Genomic DNA, 20,960 nt, shown 5'->3' with positions numbered 1-20,960 from the left:
AAGAATAAGGAGATAAATTATAAAGATACTTAAAAGAAAATCATTGGCAGTTTGTAAAGTGATGAAGTTTGGTATGAAGATGTAACTGACTACCAAAGTCTTATTAAAGTTCGTTCATTTTTTAATAAAGTAAGAAGTTGAAACTTTGTGACATGGATAACAACTAGGATGCCTATACATCACCTGCATACAAAGCCAATGCTAACAGAATGTTCTGTTGTTCTATGGGTGCAGGTGAGGGCTACTCTCTTTGATTCAGCTTTTTGGTTGCTTTATTGTTGGGAGGAATGGTTGTTGGTTTGCAGTTTGTAAAAGAATTTCTACATTCGGATGGTGACTTGTACCAAACTAATAAGATTTATTTATACAAAATTATGCTATTTAAAGTTTGTTTTGTATAGTAAACCTTGTATTTATTTGGGTACCTTGGTCTTTGAACATATGCATGTTTGTTTGTGGGTAATATATGTAGATAACTAAAACACACACACACACACACACAAAGTGGGTGCTAGTGCAAGCTAAGTTGGAGCTCCAAATTCGATAATACTCGCCGACAATGACTATAAAAAAAACCACCTCTTTCCATCTCTCCCTCTCCCTCCTTCCCCCCCCCCCCCCCCCCTCTCTCTCTCTCTCTCTCAGGCAAGCCATAGGCGAGTGCTAGCGCTCAACCTTGCAACATGGAGCCATGGAAGGGAGGAAAAATGGAGGGGTGCTTCTTTTCATTGAAAAAAACGTTCTTTCCATGTCTTTTTGTTCACATCCCTCATGGAAAGGCTAATTTACTCTCAATCATGGAAACAACCTTAACCCATACCTCTTGATCTCTCTTCACAACATCTTTTGCATTAGTAAACTTAGGTGGGCAATTTGGATCACATGCTCAATCTCTTCCTTTCACCCAAGAAGCCTTCCACAAAGCAGCCAGTATCCGTGACATGTGAAATCGTACCTCGATAAACATTGAACTATTCAACTCCCTATGGTTGATGCCCTTTTGAAAGCTAGCAGTTCTATCATCTCCATCCCTCAACTGATGACCATCTAGTCTCTGTGTTCATTGTCATTGCTGCCAGCATATCCACTATAGTTAACCCTTCGTTCACCATGCTCTTTATGAGTTCTTCAAGCACCTCTTGTTAGGGTAAACCTCCTCATGGGAACCACCTCTTTCCTATGACATATAATGTATGAGGCATACATGGATGCATACATCCATGACCCATGAAGACCCCACTAAATGAAGTCCAAAGACCACATTGAATGAAGGTCAAAAGGCCTACACCTCACCCACTGCATTAGCAGATGCTTCAACCTAGTGCTATATAAGGGCACACTTCTCATTGTACAAACTCTCTCTCACATCCTAATAATCAAGCTCTCTATTTGCATCAAGTTTTTGTCTTTGTTAATTCACACAAGCATTAGCTAGCATGAATGCCACTAACCTCTATCCGGCCTAACACGAACCTTTCAAGTGGTATCAGAGCCATTAGGGCTAGTCTCGTCTCTAGCTCGCTTAGATCCATCAAGAATAAACCTAAGTTAAATTATGCCAAATTTTTTTGGGTGACTTAGTTGATTCATAACCATCTTTTGCATTTGCATTTAGAACTAATCTTTTAGATATTACTAGAGCCTTTTTTTTTTCCTTATGTGAAGAGAGAGAGAGAGAGAGAGAGAGAGAGAGAGAGAGAGAGAGAGAGAGAGAGAGAGAGAGAGAGAGTCGAATCTAATAGTACCATGCACTGAGCACTGACTGTGTCCTGTAGAGAGTCGGTGTGAGGTTGTGGCACACCTTGACTTGAGGAATTGCCACTTTCCAAGAACAATATTGAACTTTGGCTATAGTAGTTGTTGCCAACTTGCCTCCTCTCTTGCAAGTTGGCCTTCTCATTGTACAAACTCTCTCTCACATCCTAATAATCAAGCTCTCTATTTGCATCAAGTTTTTGTCTTTGTTAATTTACACTAGCGTTAGCTAGCATGAATGCCACTAATCTCTATCTGCCGTAACATGAACCTTTCACCTCTGGCTTGCCGTTTCTAATTTCTAGTCTCCACTATGGCTTTGAGGAATACCGTTGTCAGCAGCAGGGCTTTGGGGATAGGGCTAACACCAATACTATGACCTCTAAAAAGCAGTCGGAGGAAGCTGAGAAGAAGAGGAGAAATTGGGAAAGAGAGGGAGATGATGAAAGCTGGCATCCGATATCCTCTTCTCCTTAAATTAACAAAGTAAGAGCCAAGTCCCACTTATATTAAGGAAATTAGTGGTACTTGAACGTTGGAGTGGTCTCACAAGAAAAGCAATTTTTTTAATTTGAATGCTATTCAACTTACTAAAAGAATGCCCTCATCTCAAGGAAAGTAAAACGTCCACGTTCTTATTTCCAAATGAAGCCTATTTTAGTATAAAAAAGTAGTAGGGGAGATCACCTTTCCCTTTTGCATGGTCATGTTGAGAATTTTCATTCGATATATCTCTTCCCCCCCAAATCCTTGCAAAAAACCTTATATCAAAGGGCTAGTCATCTTAACTTTCAGTCGCGATAGAGGAAATTGCTGAACTGTAGCGGGACTCGGCCCTTAATAGATAGATAATAGAGTAAATAGCTACATAGACCAACTGTCAACAGAGCGTGGGAAACAAAAAAAACCAGAAATCTGACGCGGAGAAACTGTCTGTACAAGGAGGGAAACGTGACTACGAACTACCACTCTGAAGGCCCACAGTCGGAGAAGGCGCGCAGAACAGCAAGTCTCAGAAACGGTGGGCAGGTGACTCGGCAGGTGCAGGACGCGAAAGGCTGCATCAGACTCACCGTGCAGGGCTCTCTCTCTCACACACGCACGCACACGAAGAGAGAAGGGAGAGCCAGGTATGCTCCTCTCTCTCATGCTCCCTTCCCTTCTTTTCTTTTCCTTAAACCACCCCCCCCCCCCCCCCCCCCCCCCCCCCCCCCCAACACACACACACACACAGAGAGAGAGAGAGAGAGAGAGAGAGAGAGAGAGAGAGAGAGAGAGAGAGAGAGAGAGAGAGAGAGAGATGATCTATACACACACAAACATACATTGAGAGAGAAAAAGAAAGAGAGAGATTTACATAAGTAGAGAGAGAGAGAGAGAAGAAGAAGAAGAAGAGAGTTTTAACATCGTAGGAAACTATCCCAAGAGACCTTAAAGATCTAGCCGACGAGGAGAGTTGAACTCAAGACGTGTTATTCAAGAGGGAAATGGCATAACCAATCTACCACACTTGGGTGATAGAAAGGTTATACCATTTTCCTCTTTTTATTAGCGCGCGCACATTACCTCCCCGCGCCGTTTTAACGTCGTAGGAAACTATTCCAAGAGACCTTAAAGATCTATTCGACGAGGAGAGAAAATGAAATGAAATGTTATATTAGTATAAAACGTCTTCAAAAGGCCAAAATGACCTACGAGACCAATCTTGGTGGATCTAATCCAATGTCTGGGTACAAAATTTTTACAAAAAAGAAGTAAACTGAAAGACTAAAGTTATCATCATGATAATCATCAATGCCCAAGGGGTATAGAGAATTATTCCTAAACCCTAATATTAGGATTTAGGATATATATAGCTTTTGGATTAGGGTTTAAATGTAGGTTTTAAGTTTAGGATTTAGTTTTTATATTTAAGCTTAGCTTCTAGATTATGGTTTAAATCTACGGTTAGATTAAGGTTTAGGGTTTGTATATGTAGGTTTTAAAATTAGATAAAAGATAGGGAGTAGAGAGAGAGGAATGAGAGTGTCACAAATTGATGGCGTGGCATGACTTTACGGACAACAGCCCCTGCTGATGTGGACATAACTGTACGGACATGCTGTACGGACATGCTATATAAACTGTTGACGTGGCACCTGTACGGACTGCTGCACTGTGTGGACGCCCTGAGTAAGAGCATGGATAACCGCCAAAAGCTCTTTCTCATATATTTGTGCTGTCAATTCTGGCCTTGAAAACAATCGGCTCTCATAGGCAATGACATGGCCTTCTTGCATTAAGACCGCACCCAGACTACGACCACAAGCATCACAATATACTTCGAATGACTTCTGCAAATCCGACAAAGTCAAAACTGGTCCCGTAGTCAATTTCTCTTTCAAAGTCTGAAAGGCAGTCACCTCTGTGTGTCCCTACGAGAAAGGGACTTCTTTCTGTGTCAAGATATGCAAAGGGGAAGCAACCTCTGCAAACTTTCTAATGAACCGCCGGTAGTAAGAACATAAGCCCAAGAAGCTTCTAACTTCATGGACATTCTTCAAATCGGGCCAATCGAGTATAGTCTCAATCTTGGTCGGGTCCATCTGCACTCTTGCTGTTGAGACGACGTGTCCCAAAAAGTGTATCTCTTAAGAAAAATTCACTCTTCTTTGCATTGATCACCAACTTGTGATCTTGCAATGCTTGAAAGACTTGTAGCAGATGTTCTCTATGTTTTGCTTCATCCTTGGAGAAGACTATAATGTCATCAAAGAAAGTGCCAACAAAAGATATGTACTCTCTGAAAATCTTGTCCATCATTCGGTTAAAGGTCGCTGGAGCATTGGGAAGGCCAAAAGGCATCACCAAAAATTCATATAAACCGAAGCTTGTCTAAAAAGCTGTCTTGTAGACATCTCTTGGTGCGATTTGGATCTGATGATATACGTTCTTCAAATCAATTCTGCTGAAACAAGAGGATCCCTGTAGTTGGTCCAGAATATCATCAATCCTCGGAATCGGAAATCTGTTCTTGATGGTGATTTTATTGAGAGCTCTATAATCAATGCACATTCTCCAAGATCCATCTTTCTTGAAAAGCAACAACACCGGAGAGCAGTAAGGTGAAGTACTCAGCTGGATAAGACTCTTTTCCAAGAGGTCTTTCACCTGGTTCATTATTTCTTCATTTTGGGCTCGGCTCACACGGTAAGTTGGCCGGTTCATTGACGTGCTTCCAAGTATCAGATCAATGGTATGATCCTCAGGACGAGCTGGTGGCAACTCGCCTGGTAGGCCCTCAGAAAAGCAATCGGCATGAGTGTGGAGAAAATCTTGGCATTCTTTATCAAGTTTAGAAATATTTGTCCTATGTCCATCATTCACAACTCTTTCAAAAAGATCGAGTAAACAAACAGATTGGATTTCATTAATTTCGAAACGGTCGAGGCCGATACAATAGGGACAGACTCGCCCTCAATTTCACATGAAGTACAAATTTTCAGCCCTTTTTAGTAGTCAATGTCGCTTTCTTCGCGTGATAATTGACCACGGCGTTGTTCTTATGGTACCAAGGGACTCCCAGGAGGACACCACAACGCATTATGCAGAAGTCCTCCTGCCCCAAATACCCTTGACAATGCAACCGAAGTTTGCCAATGACAGGTGTAATGGCCACATCCCTGCCGGGTGTTGCTAGAACTGCTTTTGCTTGTGGTCCCATCCGATCGGGTGTAATCTCGAGCTGCGCCGCCAATTCAGGTGAGCCTTGGCTCCTCCATCAAAGAAAATCAAGGCTTCTTGATCTTTCACTTTGCCCCAAGCTCGGCAAAGTTCTGTACTTTCATCAATCGTGCTTGGGTGAGTACCCATGCAATCTGGAACCAGTCCTGCTTTCATCTTGCCTTTTCGTCCACGTTCCTCAGCTGCTCTCGAACTCTCTGGCCTATCTTCATTGTGCTCCTGCTGTGCCTTTTTAGGGCACTTCACGGAGACGTGCCCATGTTCCCCGCATCCAAAACACTTCCCCTCTTTGATGTAATTGGCCCTCTCTCGAAGAGTGAGCTGGGGTCGTGAATCCTTGTCTTTCTTTTCTTGGGGGCTCTTTTTCTTTCTACTTTCATTATTAGAGGTCTGTTGGGTTCTCTGACTCGATCTTATCAGTGGGGTAAGTCAGATTGCCTGAATGTATGGCAAAACCCCGCTTGGCATGACCCATCAATTCTTGAATAGAATTTGACTTTTGTTCTAAGCAGTGATCTCGGATCTCTGTAGGAAGTGCGCAGCAAAACCGCTCAATCTGTTCTTTAAACAAGATCTCCTTAAATGAAGAAGCTGGTAGAAAAGAGCTCTAAAATTTCTCGCAGTATGCGTCCAGAGAATCTCCCTTGATCATCCGAAGATGATTCCAAGCAGTTCGTATATCTCGTTCGTACTCCCGAGTCAGCCAAGAAGAAATAAAAAGCCTTTTAAATTTCAACCATTTAACCGGAGCTTCCTTGTTCAGTAGAAGGGTGGACCACCATGTTGGAGCATTTCCCTTGAAGAAAGAGGTAGCCCTCCGAACCTCCGAATCTTGGAGTGATGCCCTCCAGAGAAAGCTATATCACACTGCTGTATGAAGGCCAAAGCCTTCGGAGCATCTCGAAATCCAGAAAAAGAGTCAAATTTAATTGACTGTCCACCTTCTTTGAATTCTCTAACTTTCTTGCTTTTATCTTCGAGGAAGTCATACTGGTTGGCTTTATAGAAGTGCTTCTTCTTTGCGTAAAACATGTGATCGTCGGAGTCCGAACTATCTGAGAATGAGTCCTCTGTAGAACCGTCAAAAACTGGGCGAAACTTAGGCTTCTTTGTGAAACCGGCCCGTGGGGCGGTAGGCTTTGGCTTTCACCCGAAATTCTTTACTTTAGACACACACAGAGAGAATGTCACCAACGTGTGACTACTATCTATCCTTTTTGTTGATTTCTTTCTTATTATCTATTTACTTTCACTTTTTGGAAACACCCCTCGGGAAATCTAACTGCCCTGCATTGCATAGCTAGTGTGGAACTGTCCAGAGGGAGTCCAGGCCTGAGGGCAAGAGAGCACTAAGGTTGGACAAAGACTATGGTTAGCCAAAGTGGGGTCATTGACTAGCCAAAGTGGAATCCTTTGCTACAGATGCTACACTTCAATTTTGGGTGTGCCTGCAGTGTGCAAAGGGGGTCGGATGACCTAGATAGATACAATGGCAGCATCTCCAAAAATTTAGGGAACTGCTATTTTGGGACCTGAAAATGTGTTTGCGTCATTACCTGCGGAATGACAAGGAGAACATTTTCTTACTCTGCCGTGAAGTCAACTAGGCAACCGGTTGGGAGATTTTTAGGCGGCAACCCCGAAATGGGAAAATGCTTGTAAATGCGCCAAGTGGCACATTCTGGTGCACTTTCCAATGCAAGGGGGAGTTGGCGCTGAATTTAGAGAAGGAAGGCTCAGTTTTCAGCTTTTGTCACAGGTTAAGAGCTATGGAGTGCTTGCTTTCCCTCTTATGCACAGTGCGGTGCCAGGAGTGATACCCTGCACGCTACGCACTGCCCTCTCTCTCCCCTATGGCAGTATGTTATGCCCCACTAGTGGGCTCTTCATTTGACCAATGTACAGTTGTGTGGGTTCATGCGCGATTGCCGAGGCAAGAGCCTCTTGCACAGGTACGGGATTAGCTAGCGGCTAATCCCCCGTAGGTACAGGTGAATTCGGAGAGGTTTCACGCCAGAAATCTCGTCCGATTCAAAGGGCAAGTAGCCCTACAGGTGCGGGAGCTCGAGGACTTGCTACGGATGCGACCGGCACGCGAAACGGAGCCCGAAACAGTAAATTACAGCCTGCTGTGTATTTTTGCAGGTTTAGGGTTTTGGCCCTAAACGGTCCCTAATACCCTCAGGAGGTTCGGGGATGCGAGGGGTCCGCTGTACAGGTGGTCTGGCGCATTTTCGGGGCTGAAAACAGAGAATTCAGCGTGCTGCAGATTCTCGCCAGGTTTTGCAAAGTGCCCGTATGCGTCGGGAAAGTCAGTCAATGCGTGGGAATACTGACTGTGAAGGGTCCTAGTACAGTTATGTTGCCGAAATCGGGCCGGAACAGTTGAAATTTAGCCAAGTGTGTGCGGGGCAGCTTGTAGGGATCCACAACGTTCATTTCCTCTTTTGATCAATAAAGAAATACCGAAAGGGGCGCCTAAGTTAGGGGCCAATCTGGTGCTGGTTTACTCATACTTGTGCAATCTAGCAGCCTGTATCCCTTTCCCCCGTGTTGTGTCTTGAAAGTACAGGCATAATAGACGACTAATAATGGGTGAAAGCTAAATCAAGGTTTAAAGTAAAGTCTACCGCCCTTTTTGGATTGAACAGGCCGGTTTCAGAGAACGTGCGAAGGAAACCTGTGACGGGAATTAACACTTAAGTACACACACGGCTCGGAAGCTAGAATGTTCCAAATAAATGCCGACAACCTGTAGGCCCCAAAATTGGCGCCCCTCTCGGTATTTCTTTATTCTTTAGGAGGGTAAATTACAAAGAAGAGTCATGGGAATCCTTCACTTGTATCCAACTAGATACCATCTGTTTTGGCCAAATTTTGGTAGCATAACAGCCCCAAAACTTGCGCGAAACCAATTCCCCTGCTAGAACTCACTTCTACTGGTGTATACCCTCTGATTCCTGCCCAAAAACAATAAATTCAGCACGTTGTATTTACTGGTTTTTGCCCTGTTTTCAGCCCCAAACAGTCCCCTAGCTGCCCTCTACCAGTGGGGCACGATTCCCAATGATTCTGGCATCCGTATGGCTGAAAAACAGCCGTTTTACAACGCATACACAGCGCTGAAAACGCACCTGCACGGTGAGGTTATGACCCTAACCGGTGCCTGCCTTGGAGCAGCAGTTAGCTACCCCTATTCCTGCTCAAGGAGGCTCTTGCCTCAGCACAAAAGCATGAAACCACACAACTGTACATCAGTCAAATGAAGAGCCCTCTTGTGGGGCATCACATAACTGCACGTAGGGGAGTTAAGAGAGCAGTGTGTAGTGTGCAGGGCCTCACTCCTAGCACCACACTGTACATGAGAGGGAAAGAAAGCACTCCTTAGCTCTTAACCTGTGACAGACTCTCAAAGAAGCATCCCCCCAACATAAATCGAGCGCCCCCTCTTCTGCGCTTGACCTGTAATGCATCTGTGAACAAATAGATGCAAAACGGAGAAGATTTCCATGGCTGCCAAAACCTGCGTATCGCTGAAAACACAGCAAAACAGCCCTGTAAACACGCATCTGATGCCTTCCAATGCTAAAAATGAGCTCCTAGGTCCTAGGTAAAGTCATGGGAAGCTCAAAAATGGAGAGAAATGGCTGAAAATTAGAGTTGTCAGCCTCCAAAACTGCTCAAAAAAGTCAATTACGAGTTGTGTTCTCCCAAACTTGGTAAATTGGCCAAAAAGTGCCACTTGGCACTCATACATGCAATTTCCCCGCATTGGGCTCCCTGCTTAAAGATCTCTCAATTGGTGCATCAGTTGACTTTGCAGCAGAGTAATAAAATGTTTCGCTCATCATTTTGAAGCTAATGACGCGAACAGATTTCGTGGCCCAAAATAGCAGTTCCCTAGATTTTAGGAGATGCTTCCATTGCGCTCCCAGTGGTCTTCTGACCATCTATTCTCATTGGAACAGCATCTAGAAGTGCAATGTGGTCCAACTGTCGGATACTTTCTGTCGGTGATCCCACCTTGACTTTGTGCCTTTATTGAGTTCACTTCCTAGTATCCACCAACTTGCTAAGTGTGACGGGGGTACCTACATGATCTTGAATTGAGCCTAGACATCCTTTTACTTTACGTGTTCCAGTGCCGACCAACTTTCTGTCTGCGGGTGAAACTACCGTTCACATTGGCCATACAATGTCCGACTATTTGCAACTTCAAAAAGAGGGTCTCAAAAATTAAACAAAAATCATTGGAAAGAAACCAACAACTAAGGTTAGCAATTGCCACGTCCTTGTGACATACCTCTCTCTTGAAATCGCAAACGTCCTCGATTGCATACCATAAATACATGCCACTGATGATCTTGTGTTGTTAGCACTCTTTTATCATCGCCTGTATCCGCAAGAAAGGTCGTAACACATAGATACAAATGACTTAATGAGACCTTCATACTTATGTCATTTCCATCAATTACACTGACTTCATATGTACATATGACGTGCTAGCTCTATCATTATCCCTCCTTTGCACAGGTTGGGTTGGGGCATAAGTAGGCTGTAACCCAAAGACCTCAAGGTAAAGTTGCAATACATTTGGTGACTCTGACAGTTCATGCTCTTTCATCCACTTTCCATCCATAGGTGGATAGTTCTTGAACTTCACCACATAGCATCTTGCAACCTGTCCCTTAACTTTTTACCTGTGCAAGAGGCTCTTGCCTCTGCAAACGAGCATAATTCCACAACACTGTAGCGTACTACCCACGAGCAAGTAAGCACAAAAGAAAATCAGTCCTAATTTGACCACTTTTTGGCAGGGCGAACATGCTGAATTTCTTGTCTATCATGTGAAGAGGAACCCTCTTTCATAATGCCCTTCCCTTTGTCGGCCATAGTGTAATCCCGCGTTCCTGTACTCTGTGTCTTTACCCAAAACAACCGAGGCTTAGTCTTTGAGGAAAAAGTGATTGGTATCCCGGCAATGGAACCTTGAAACCGGCTCGTGGGGCGGTAGGCTCTGGCTTTCACCCGAAATTCTTCACTTTAGACACACACAGAGAGAACGTGTGAAGGAAACTTGTGACGGGAATTAACACTTAAGTACACACACTGCTCGAAAGCTAGAATGCTCTGAGCATACGCCGACAACGTGTAGGCCCCAAAAGTGGCGCCCCTTTCCGTATTTCTTTATTCTTTAGGAGGGTAAATTACAAAGAAGAGTCATGGGAATCCTTCACCTGTATCCAGCTAGATACTATGTGTTTTGGCCAAATTTCGGCAGCATAACAGCCCCAAAACTTGCGCAAAACCAATTTCCTGCTAGAACTCACTTCTACTAGCGTATACCCTCTGATTCCTGCCCAAAAACAGTAAATTCAGCACGCTGTATTTACTGGTTTTTGCCCTGTTTTCAGCCCTAAACAGTCCGCTAGTTGTTCTCTACCAGTGGGGCACGATTCCCAATGATTCTGGTGTCCGTATGGCTGAAAAACAGCCGATTTACAACGCATACACATCGCTGAAAACGCACCTGTACGGTGAGGTTATGACCCTCATCGGTGCCTGCTTTGGAGCAGCAGTTAGCTACCCATGTTCCTGTTTTGTCTAATCCAACAATTATATCTCTCAGTCTAGGTTATAGTTATAGTGCAGACTGTTTAGTCTTGCTTTCCTTGATTCGGAGGACGAGTATGGCGCAGATTACTACATCTGGCCTTCCTGGAGTTTTACACAGCTTAGCCACCTGGCCACATTGGGTTGCAGGTTCATGCATTGACAAGCTTCCGTACATTCTCACGACAGTTCTTGGGCTTCTCCATTTTCTCTAGACGGTTGACTACAGACACCACGGATCCTATTGGGCAGGACACTTGCAAGTCTATTGGCACTTCTTTCATGACAAGGAGTTGTTTTCACACTCAGTTCGGGACCTTCACGCAGAATCTTCACCCTGTATCGGCGGAGTACAGCTTTCGGTATTCTTTATATTGCATCAACACAGTACAAGCCGGTACTCCAGACTCTGCACCTTCTCCAGGAAGCATGCCAGAGAATGAGCCCTAACCTCATATTTAAAGGTCCTAGGCCTGAAAAGCAGTTACAGTGAAAAGCCTTCAAAACTCAAAAGCTTCTGGTCCAAAAGCAATGCCAAAAAGCTGCCAACGTAATTTATGGAAATCCGTATAGCTGCCATGTCAGCAGTCAACGCAAAACGTGAAAATCCGTACAGCTTGCCACGTCATCAGTCAACGTATTTTTTTCGGAAATATGCCACGTCATCAGCAGCTACGCAATTTGTGTGTGTGGGTCCTGCTTTATTTCCTTTATGTCACTTGGGGCCCCATCGTAGAGGTTCCCCATAAGTTGGTTGGACTTCTTCTTTTGTTACTTGTTCTTCTTAGGGTTTAGGCCCCTCGGCCGGCATCTACAAGTTGACTCCATTCTTCAGGGCTTTGACACGTCAGCAGTTTGTTACAGATACCTAGGAGGACGTCACACCCTTCCAAAGGCATGATGTAAAAGTCCTTGTGCCCTAAATACCCTTGACAACAATGACAGGCGTAATGGCTACATCCCGTCTGTGCGCCACTAGAACTGTCTCTGCTGGTGGCCCCATCCTGTCCGGTGTAATCTTGAGCCGCGCCGCCAATTCAAGTGAAATGAAGTTGGCCTTGGCTCCTCCATCTAAAAGATAATGGCTTCCTGATCTTTGACTTTCCCCATGCGCGTCAAAGTTCTGTACCTTCATCTATCTGGCTTGGGTCGGTTCCCATGCAATTTGGTACTAATCCTGCTTTCATCTCGCCTTTTTTGCCACATTCCTCCGTTGCTCTAGAACTCTCTGGCCTGTCTTCAGTCTGTCCTCGTTGTGCCTTCTTGGGGCACTTTGCGAAGATGTGCCCTTGTTCCCCGCAACCAAAACACTTCCCCTCTTTGCCTTCTTGATAACCTCATGGCAAGCCTTAAGGACGAGTAGAGAGTTGTCTGCAAAAATCTTTGCCAAAAGTTGGTCGTTGCTAGGCAGAGCCAATCCTTGAATCTCCCTTTTAGAAGCACTGTCTGCAAGTAATGTAACCAAAGAGTGGGATCCAATGGCAAACATTAGGATTGCAAGTGGGCAACCCTGTTTTATTGATCTTTTGACCTCGAAAGAACCCACAATTCTCTCATTAAAGAGGAGTTCCAATTGGCTACCAGCACCGAGGGTGCTGACCAGGTGGCACAGCCGCGACCCAAAGCCAAATGACTTCATGACATCTTCAATAAATGACCATGTTATCCTGTCATAGGCTTTATCAATATCCAACTGTAGCAAGATACACTCTTGCTTAGTAGATAGTTATCTCTCTTTCTCTAATAGTCAATCTGGGTCGTGTCTCTTTCTTTTCTTGGGGCTTCTGTTTCTTTCTATTTTTATTCGAGGTCTGTTTGGTCTTCTGAGTCAAAACTTCATTAGTGGGGTAGGTCAAATTTCCTGAATGTATCGAGATCCCCGTTTCGCATGTCCCATTAGTTGATGAATAGACTTAGACTTTTGTTCAAGGCAATAATCTCGGATCTCTGTAGGGAGTCCGTAGCAAAATCACTCAATTTGTTCTTTAAAAGTGACCTTCTTAAACGAAGAGGTTGGTAGAAAAGAATCCCAAAACCTCTCGCAATAAGCGTCCAAAGTATCACCCTTGGTCATCCGAAGATGGTTCCAAGCGGTTCTCACATCTCGTTCGTACTCTTGAGTCAACCATAAAGAAATAAAGAGCCGTTTGAATTTGAACCACTTTACCGGGGCTTCTTTCCTCAGAAGAAGAGTTGACCATCATGCTCAAGAAGTTCCCTTTAAAAACGATGCAGCCCTCCTGATCTTGGAGTGCTCTGAGTAATACCCTCCAGAGAAGGCTATGTCAAACTGCTGAATGAAAGCCAAAGCCCTTGGAGCATCTTGGAATCCAGAAAAGGATTCAAATTTTATTGATTGTCCATCCTCTTTAAATTCCTTCGTCTTCTTGCTCTTATCTTCAAGGAAATTGTATTGATTGGCTCTGTAAAAGTGCTTCTTCTTTGCATGAAACATGTGATCGTTGAAGTCCGAACTGTCAGAGGATGACTCCTCTGTAGAACTATCAGAAACTGGTCGGAATCTGATCTTCTTTGCCTTTTTCTTGTTCTTTCCAAAGCTTTGCTTTTTGCTTCGCTTCTTGCCCTTTCTATCCTCCTCACTCGAGTCGGAAGAGGAAGAGCTAGAAGAACTGTCAGAAGAAGAGGAAGAAGAATTGGGTCAAAGAAATTTTGACCTCTACATCTGCTACAAATTTCAGCCATACATACCTGCTGTTTTTCCTCTGTTTTCAGCCCACCTGGGGTTGTGACTTTGATTCTCCACCCTCCCCACACCCTCTGCACTGCTCCAGACCCTACTGGGAGCGTACGAGCACGCCGAAAATTGCTGGACAGCAGCGTTTTCATCACCTCGTAGTTGTGTTTTTGGGTGGATAGAAGACACTTGGCTTGTGTTTTTCACAGAGGATGAAGTTACCTCCTGCCAGGACATCATCCGATGGTGTTCCATGCAGTCTCTTAGTGACTGCTGCAGTACACGGTATCTTCGACTTTGGCTTGATCATACATGGGCGTACGGTCCTTGGGAGACCTGTTCATTCCAGCCATCATTCGGCGGTTGCGCACTCCAGAGAGGGTGGTGACTTGTGGTTTGCTATGGACACACATATGCACTCATCAAAGGAGTTCACAAGAGACATGGCCATGGTCATGGCATATGGGATTCCGACATTCCCAGAGAAGACAGCGGGTGGACAAACACTTATCACTTGACCTCGACATGTCAAATCACTTGCTTACACAGGAGCATCTACATGGACTTAGGCAGAGGATCTTGGATCTCTTCTTGGACAGGTACATTGCTTGGATCTATAGATTGGAGTGTGACTTCAGTGCTTTGGACTCTCTTGGAGAGTTTACCCGCGAGATGCGAGAGATCAGGCATTATTCCGCGACTACATCTGGAGTCACCTGGAGCTTGGCTTGGATGGTAGTGCAGTTGCTCTTCTACACTCTTGATCATTTGGATTGCTACCTTCAGAGTTGCTTACACTCACCCTCGGTAACTTTACAACAGACTTATCACCCGACCTGGGCAGTAGACCACTCCCAGCTCATTCACATTTAGAGCCACACCAAGAAGCGGTTTGGTGGCGTTGCTGGTGCGGATTCTGTTTTGGTTGACATTGGAGAGTTGGAGGCAAGAGATACAAGCAGGACGGCGCAAATAGATTGATCTGCCCTTTCCTTTTCTTAGAGATTATTCACAGCGCAGACTGCTCAGTCTGGCTTCCCTTCTTCATATAGGATGATCACGGTGTAGACAGCTTTGTCTGACCACACCTCTTCTCGGAGGCCCTTCATAGCGCAGACTGTTGAGTCTGGCTTTCCCCTCATCTTGGATTACTCTACCTACTGACAGAATACCATCCGGTGGTGGTCCGTGCGGTCTCTCAGTGACTGTTGCAGCTTACGGTAGCTTCTACAGTGCAGACTGTTTAGTTTGGCTTTCCTTGTTTCGGAGGATGTTGATGACGCAGATTGCTACATCTGGCCTTCCTGGAGTTTTACACAGCTTAGCCACTTGGCCACACTTGGGTTACAGGTTCATGCATTGACAGGCTCCCAATCATACTCATGACGGTTCTTGGGCTTCCTTATTTTCTCCAGACGGTTTGACTACAGACACCACGTATCCTATTGGGCAGGACACTTGCAAGTCTATCAGGAGTTGTTTTCACACTCAGTTTGAGACCTTCCCGCAATATCTTCACCCTGTATCTGTGGAGTACAGCAGTTTGCCACATTGCTCGTGACGGCACTTTACCATGGAGATCGCTTGGACGTTGGGACACCCTACACTGCTACTACACTAACGGAGTTTCCTTCATCGGACATGGCAGAAGACATCTTCATCATTTGCCTCACACTTCGGCTTCATACAGTGGGGTGCTAGACTTACACCACTCTCCTGCTTCACATAGGTCTAGGGTATACTTGTACGGCTAGTATGTCTCCGGGCTGGCCACCCATAGTCTAGGTTGTACCTGATCCGGCTGCCTGAGTTTGGGGCGGCCTGCCCGCCTCGTCCGGGCGCCTTGAGCCCTCAAATATATTTCTTTTCTTGTTTGGGTCATGGGGGATTTTATCTGGCATTGCCCTACCTCCCCTTGGGCACCTATTTATGGGGCCAAGGGGGTACCCACTTCCATCATCTGGTCATTGTGTATTGAGTCTTCTGCTCATGGTAGTCGGGGTTGATCGCCCCCTCTTCACTATATCTTGCGTTTGTGGTCTAGTATGTCTCTCTCCTTTCCTCTCCTCTCTCACGCTTCCGCGCACACGCACTCTCACAATTTGGTCCCAGTTTTATAGCACCCCTTTAACACTAGAATGGTAACAGGACACTTTTATGTCCTTAGACACTTTTGTGTCCTGTTAAGTGACCATTTTGCTTGAATTATTTGAAGAGTATGAAAATGAATTTCTAGGTGCTATATATCCGCAAAGTTGCCTTATGAGCTGAAAAAAACTTAGCATTTTTTTTTGAGTATCGATCTCACCATTAACCTTACTCTTGCGCAACATTTTTGAACCTAAACTATGTGAAAAAACGGGTCCTGTTTTTGGCTTTTTTTCAATTTTTGGCAACTATACCACTCTAACCTTCATGTTTGTGAGGTTTAGATGGCTAGAGGTTAGGCCTTCATAGTTCTCAACATGTTTTGATGCTTGTAGGGGGAGCTAAGTGTTAAAATTGAAAGTTATGACCAATCTACAAGAATTACATAATTCTGTTTTTTGGCCAAAATTAGCACTTTTATGATTTTTTTGGTGGCTTTCTTGATATCCAAATTCAATTTTGATTGTGTAAGTGTAATGTATAACATAAAGCTAATCTTGCTTGAGTTTTGGGGGACCTAATATGCTATATAGCATAGTATATGATGATGGTTGAGTTTTTTGATTGCTGAAGAATACGATACATTTTAGAGTAGCAAGTATAACTTTCTCAATATTGCTAGTTTCTTAGGCCAATTGTGTGTATTTTGTAGGTAGTAACCATATCTAATCATAGACTACAAACTTGGCTAGATATTGAGTAGTTTCTACGGGTTTCTAGAGGTCATAATGCTAAACCCAGTTTTTTCATGTTTGCTGTATTTAGCACTTTATCATTGCCCCCAAGGTTCCAATTGTAAGAGATCCATTATCCTTTTGACATGTTCCATGGCTCCTTTTGAATCCAGAGGCCCAAAGGGAACTAAGAAAACATGTATATAGTATCTGTATTGAGCGTGACTATAGAAACTTTGATGATAGGTCCGCAGAGTGGCAAAAATGCAACTTTTTTGTACCTATTTTTTTTGCCCAAAAAGAAAATAGTGAGGTAAAAGCAACCATATGTTTTGGTCACCAACCCATTGAAGTTAACGGGGCATTTTATCTCATGTCCTACAAAAATCTCCACTCTTATTTATATGCAATCAACCGTAAGAAATAGCTGTTTTGGGCAAAATGCACTGGTCCATCAACTTTGGAGGCTTGTAGTGACCAAGGGATGAGAAAAATTACAAGTTTCTCATTTTTTCCATATGTAGTAGTTATTGAACTATAAGATCATGAAAGGATTTTTCAAAATGAGTGGATCTACTATGGTTTTGGAATTTTTTCCCAAAACCCTGAAAGGACACTTTTATGTCCTGTTAGGTTACCATTCTAGTGTTAAAGGTGATTCTTACCCTCTCGTTGTCATTATCCATTGCATGAGCATTTTCTAGCGTTATTGAGTTTTATTGCTCTCTCTCTCTCTCTCTCTCTCTCTCTCTCTCTCTCTCTCTTCATTCCTCCATATTTCGTGGTAGATATGCTAGATTTCATAAATTTTTCTATTTGCAAGATTTTACGATTCAGAGTGTTTTCTTCACTAAATAAGTTTTCTTTCTTTAGTAATGTCTGAAATTCCTCCAAATGGGTGCCAGTGTGTGTAGCCCCGGTTGACATGTGGGGGGCTATGGAGTTTTTCTGTACTGCTATGAACATAACTTTCTTGATTGTGTATTCATGTACATAGGTGTGTCCTTTTCTAAGTCAATAAAGGTTGAATGGTACAATAAGAGGTGACTAAAGCATGGACCCATTTGCTTTGGGATTGCTAGCACCCCCAGCTCGCTCTGTCAAGCTTGCCCCTGAAGCATATCTTCACACAGACCACCAGCACCTTGCTCCACACTACCTTGAAGACCTTGAGTCTCAACTTGAGCTGGCCAAGCAGAAGGTATGCTTTTTAACTTTAGACAAAAACTGCAGAGAGTGAGAGCATGGCTGTAATATTTCCTGGCTTTAATGTACATAAAGCATAGCTTATTTATCAAACCAATTAAGGTTTTCAATGAAACAGGCATCTCTGGTTTAATCTGATAGTTTTCTTATAACTAAAATGTTTGTTTTGACATCAAAAGAGAATTAAGGTTGAACTTGCTATTTAAGGATAAGAGAACACACCACAAGTGGCTAGTTTTCTAAGCTCTTTGTATCACTAAGAGACTTCAATGGAGATTCTAAAGATGGGATTCTTACAATTATGTGTAGACTCTACTTCTTCGGGCACAGGAACAGCAACGAGATAGGCCTCCCCCCCGCGAAACCAAGGTAACTAGTTTAACTCTACAGGTGCTGGGTGTTAAGGAGCAGGCATCCAAATCTTTAAATACTTATGTTTTGCTCAATATAGCAAATAACATCTGAAAGCCGCTACTGGACCAATGAAGAAAGGCAGCGATTTGAAAAGGCATTGAAAACGTGAGGATCCTTTTTACTTCTTATCAGATTTGCTTATGTATTCATATATTGTAATGCCATGTACAGACTGGCCTATTAAAAAGTTTAACGTTGCTTCTTTTGCAACTTCTGTTTCATTTCATCTCTGTTGGCAGTTCAAAGACACTCATGTTGCTTGTATTATCTCTGGGAAACCTGAAAGCCAAGAAGAACACATAAAAACATATCATGTTCGAAGTGTAACTTGAGGTCACTTCCTAGTTTAGAGGAACGAGGACGGTAGTAGATTACTTGGACTATGGCAATTACATAACAGCTGAAGCAAAGTTTTTAGTGTGCAGTGCTGCCAATTTAGTGTCAAGAGGTAAAACAAGAGCTCCTAGCATAGAGCCCTTTTGTCTAGAGCAGAGTTTTTTGCTACCTCATTCTAATTGCAAGACCCTTGCCCGCACAAGATAGATCTATGCCTAGTCTCCATCTGTGAGTACTACCTGGCCTCTTCCCAGAGTTATGGCTGCATTTTTAAGAGATTGGAAGGAATTTGGTGTGCTTTTAGGTGAGGAAAGTGTCCCATGTGATGGAGGTGAGACCCCCACCATCATCAGAGTTATTATTCACCCCTCTTTCGTGAGATCCTCCTTGCTCCATCTCAATGACCAGTTATGGAGGAGAGACTTGGTAGAGGGTGTTCTTTATTGGGTTTCCTGGTCATTGCTTTGCTGTGGGAGACCAGGTCACCCGGCAGCTTCATGCACACATAGGGTTGTGCATCAGCAAAGACAGTAGGCAGAGGAGCTAGAGAGACAGTAGGCTCAGTGGAGTCTTTTGCTACAAGAACTTTAGGAAGGACCAAAACAATGGCATAAATGAAATGAACCATCTCTTGATTCCCTTGTTTCTTTGGAACTCTTTGATGAACTATCAAGTTGTTTCCCTTCTTCGGAAATTTTGAATGAGGTTCTCTTTGTTCTTTCTTTTCCTTGGAAGAGCCCCGTTGAGGTGGACATTGGCTCGTCTGTAGAATAGGTCAATGAGCTGGCATGCATACCAAAACCTTCCTTGGTATGTCCCATAAGTCTCTGAATGGAGTCAAACTTCTTTTGTGGACAATAACGTCAAATCTTTTTTTGCAATCCACAACAAAACCACTCAATTTGGTCCTTCAAAGTGATCCGCCGAAACGAGGAAATTGGCAAAAAGGTATCCCAAAACTGCTAGCAATAGTCATCCAAAGTGTCTTTCTTATTCATTCTTATATGATACCAAGCCGTGATGATATCTCCTTCATATTCGTCCTTTATTTAGGCAGAAGTGAAAACTCTCTTGAATTTTACAGACTTCTTAGGTTCTTCTCTGTGCAACAAGAGAGTAGACCACCATGTTCTTTTCTTTTTAATTACTAATAGAGACCAAGCTTTAGAATCTTGTGGAGATTTTGCAATTTTAGCTGAAGTCATCTGATTACATACTGTTTGATTAAAGCATTGGACAGCTGATGATCTGATTTTTTGCACTTTGATCAGACATGGAAAGCACATGGTTTATGCTTGTGATTTTAGGGCAAGGCCTTTATTAATTGATAAACTCTCATTTGGCATTTTGGTCTTTGTAGAAGAAAAAAGAAAAATTATCGCTTGTTGGCTTAAATTGAATAAGCTTTACATGGAAATGTTGTGTTCAGATTTGGAACCGACTTTGTCGCCATTGCCAAGTTTGTGGGCACAAGAAGTTCAACTCAAGTCAGAACTCATGCTCAAAAATATTATGCAAAGCTTGTAAGAACTTGTCTCAGGCATTGCCATATTTTGGTGACCTTCAATAAATCAAGCTTAGCAATAAGGCCGTTACTGTTCTTATTTACTGCACACGCGCTGTTTTGCCCTGCAGATTAGAGACTACAAACGCTCTGGAAAGACACAAACTAATGTGAAAGAGTCAAAACTGCTGATGAAAAATGCCTCAAGCATGCAATATCAAAGTTTATGATTCATGATTGCAGCTACAAGAACTACAAGAACCTTCCAAGTGTTCCAACTTAAATGTTAACAAACAATTCATTTATATACAAGTAGGATCTCCAACAATACACGTACGGGCTCATAATGTAACGCCCTCGGTGGTGCTACACCAATCTCTTGCCTTGCATAATAAAGTAAGCTAAAATTTAAAAAAGTGCATTTTATTTTTCATGGGTACCTAGATCACAGGGGCTATATAACATAATCATCTATAAATTGGCCATATTGATACCCTTCATAACCTTGTTCATTCCTAAAATGAAGATGCACTCCATATGTCTCATGCGCTTCTTTTTTCGAGCATGAGGAACACACACCACACATGGATTTTTATCAATCATTATATCATATGATCCTTCACCAGCTTCTCCAACAGGGCATCAACTTTCCCCTCTGCCTATTTTACGCCTTCATACATATCCACCTCATGCTTCCTGCTCGTCATATTGCAAACATCTGTCATCTCATTTCACAAGGCATGAAAAATATATCTCCAAGAAACTCCATGCTCCCTTCATTGATTAGAATATGCATGTTTTCACTATCTTCATCACATGTGTAGTTGTGACATTCCTCATGGATAGTGTCCTCATTAAAAGGGTTTTCAACATGCTCAATAGGATCATCAGT

The 20,960-nt window shown here is 43.3% G+C and overlaps 1 protein-coding gene across 1 annotated transcript; it reads left to right on the top strand.

The window, feature by feature from the left end:
- Positions 1 to 2,600: 2,600 nt before the first annotated feature.
- LOC147433033 (uncharacterized) lies at positions 2,601 to 20,498 on the top strand. Its single transcript, XM_086492785.1, has 6 exons — positions 2,601 to 2,885; positions 17,606 to 17,809; positions 18,124 to 18,183; positions 18,266 to 18,333; positions 19,994 to 20,087; positions 20,200 to 20,498. Exons 2-6 carry the CDS (start codon positions 17,663 to 17,665, stop codon positions 20,296 to 20,298), a joined length of 468 nt encoding a protein of 155 aa, XP_086348911.1. The 5' UTR covers positions 2,601 to 2,885; positions 17,606 to 17,662; the 3' UTR covers positions 20,299 to 20,498.
- Positions 20,499 to 20,960: the final 462 nt, after the last annotated feature.

Source organism: Adiantum capillus-veneris, chromosome 20, assembly GCF_014529385.1.
Source record: "Adiantum capillus-veneris isolate H3 chromosome 20, ASM1452938v2, whole genome shotgun sequence".
NCBI lineage: Eukaryota > Viridiplantae > Streptophyta > Polypodiopsida > Polypodiales > Pteridaceae > Adiantum > Adiantum capillus-veneris.
The sequence above is the reverse complement of the archived record's forward strand: the minus strand, read 5'-3'. Positions and strand labels throughout refer to the sequence as shown.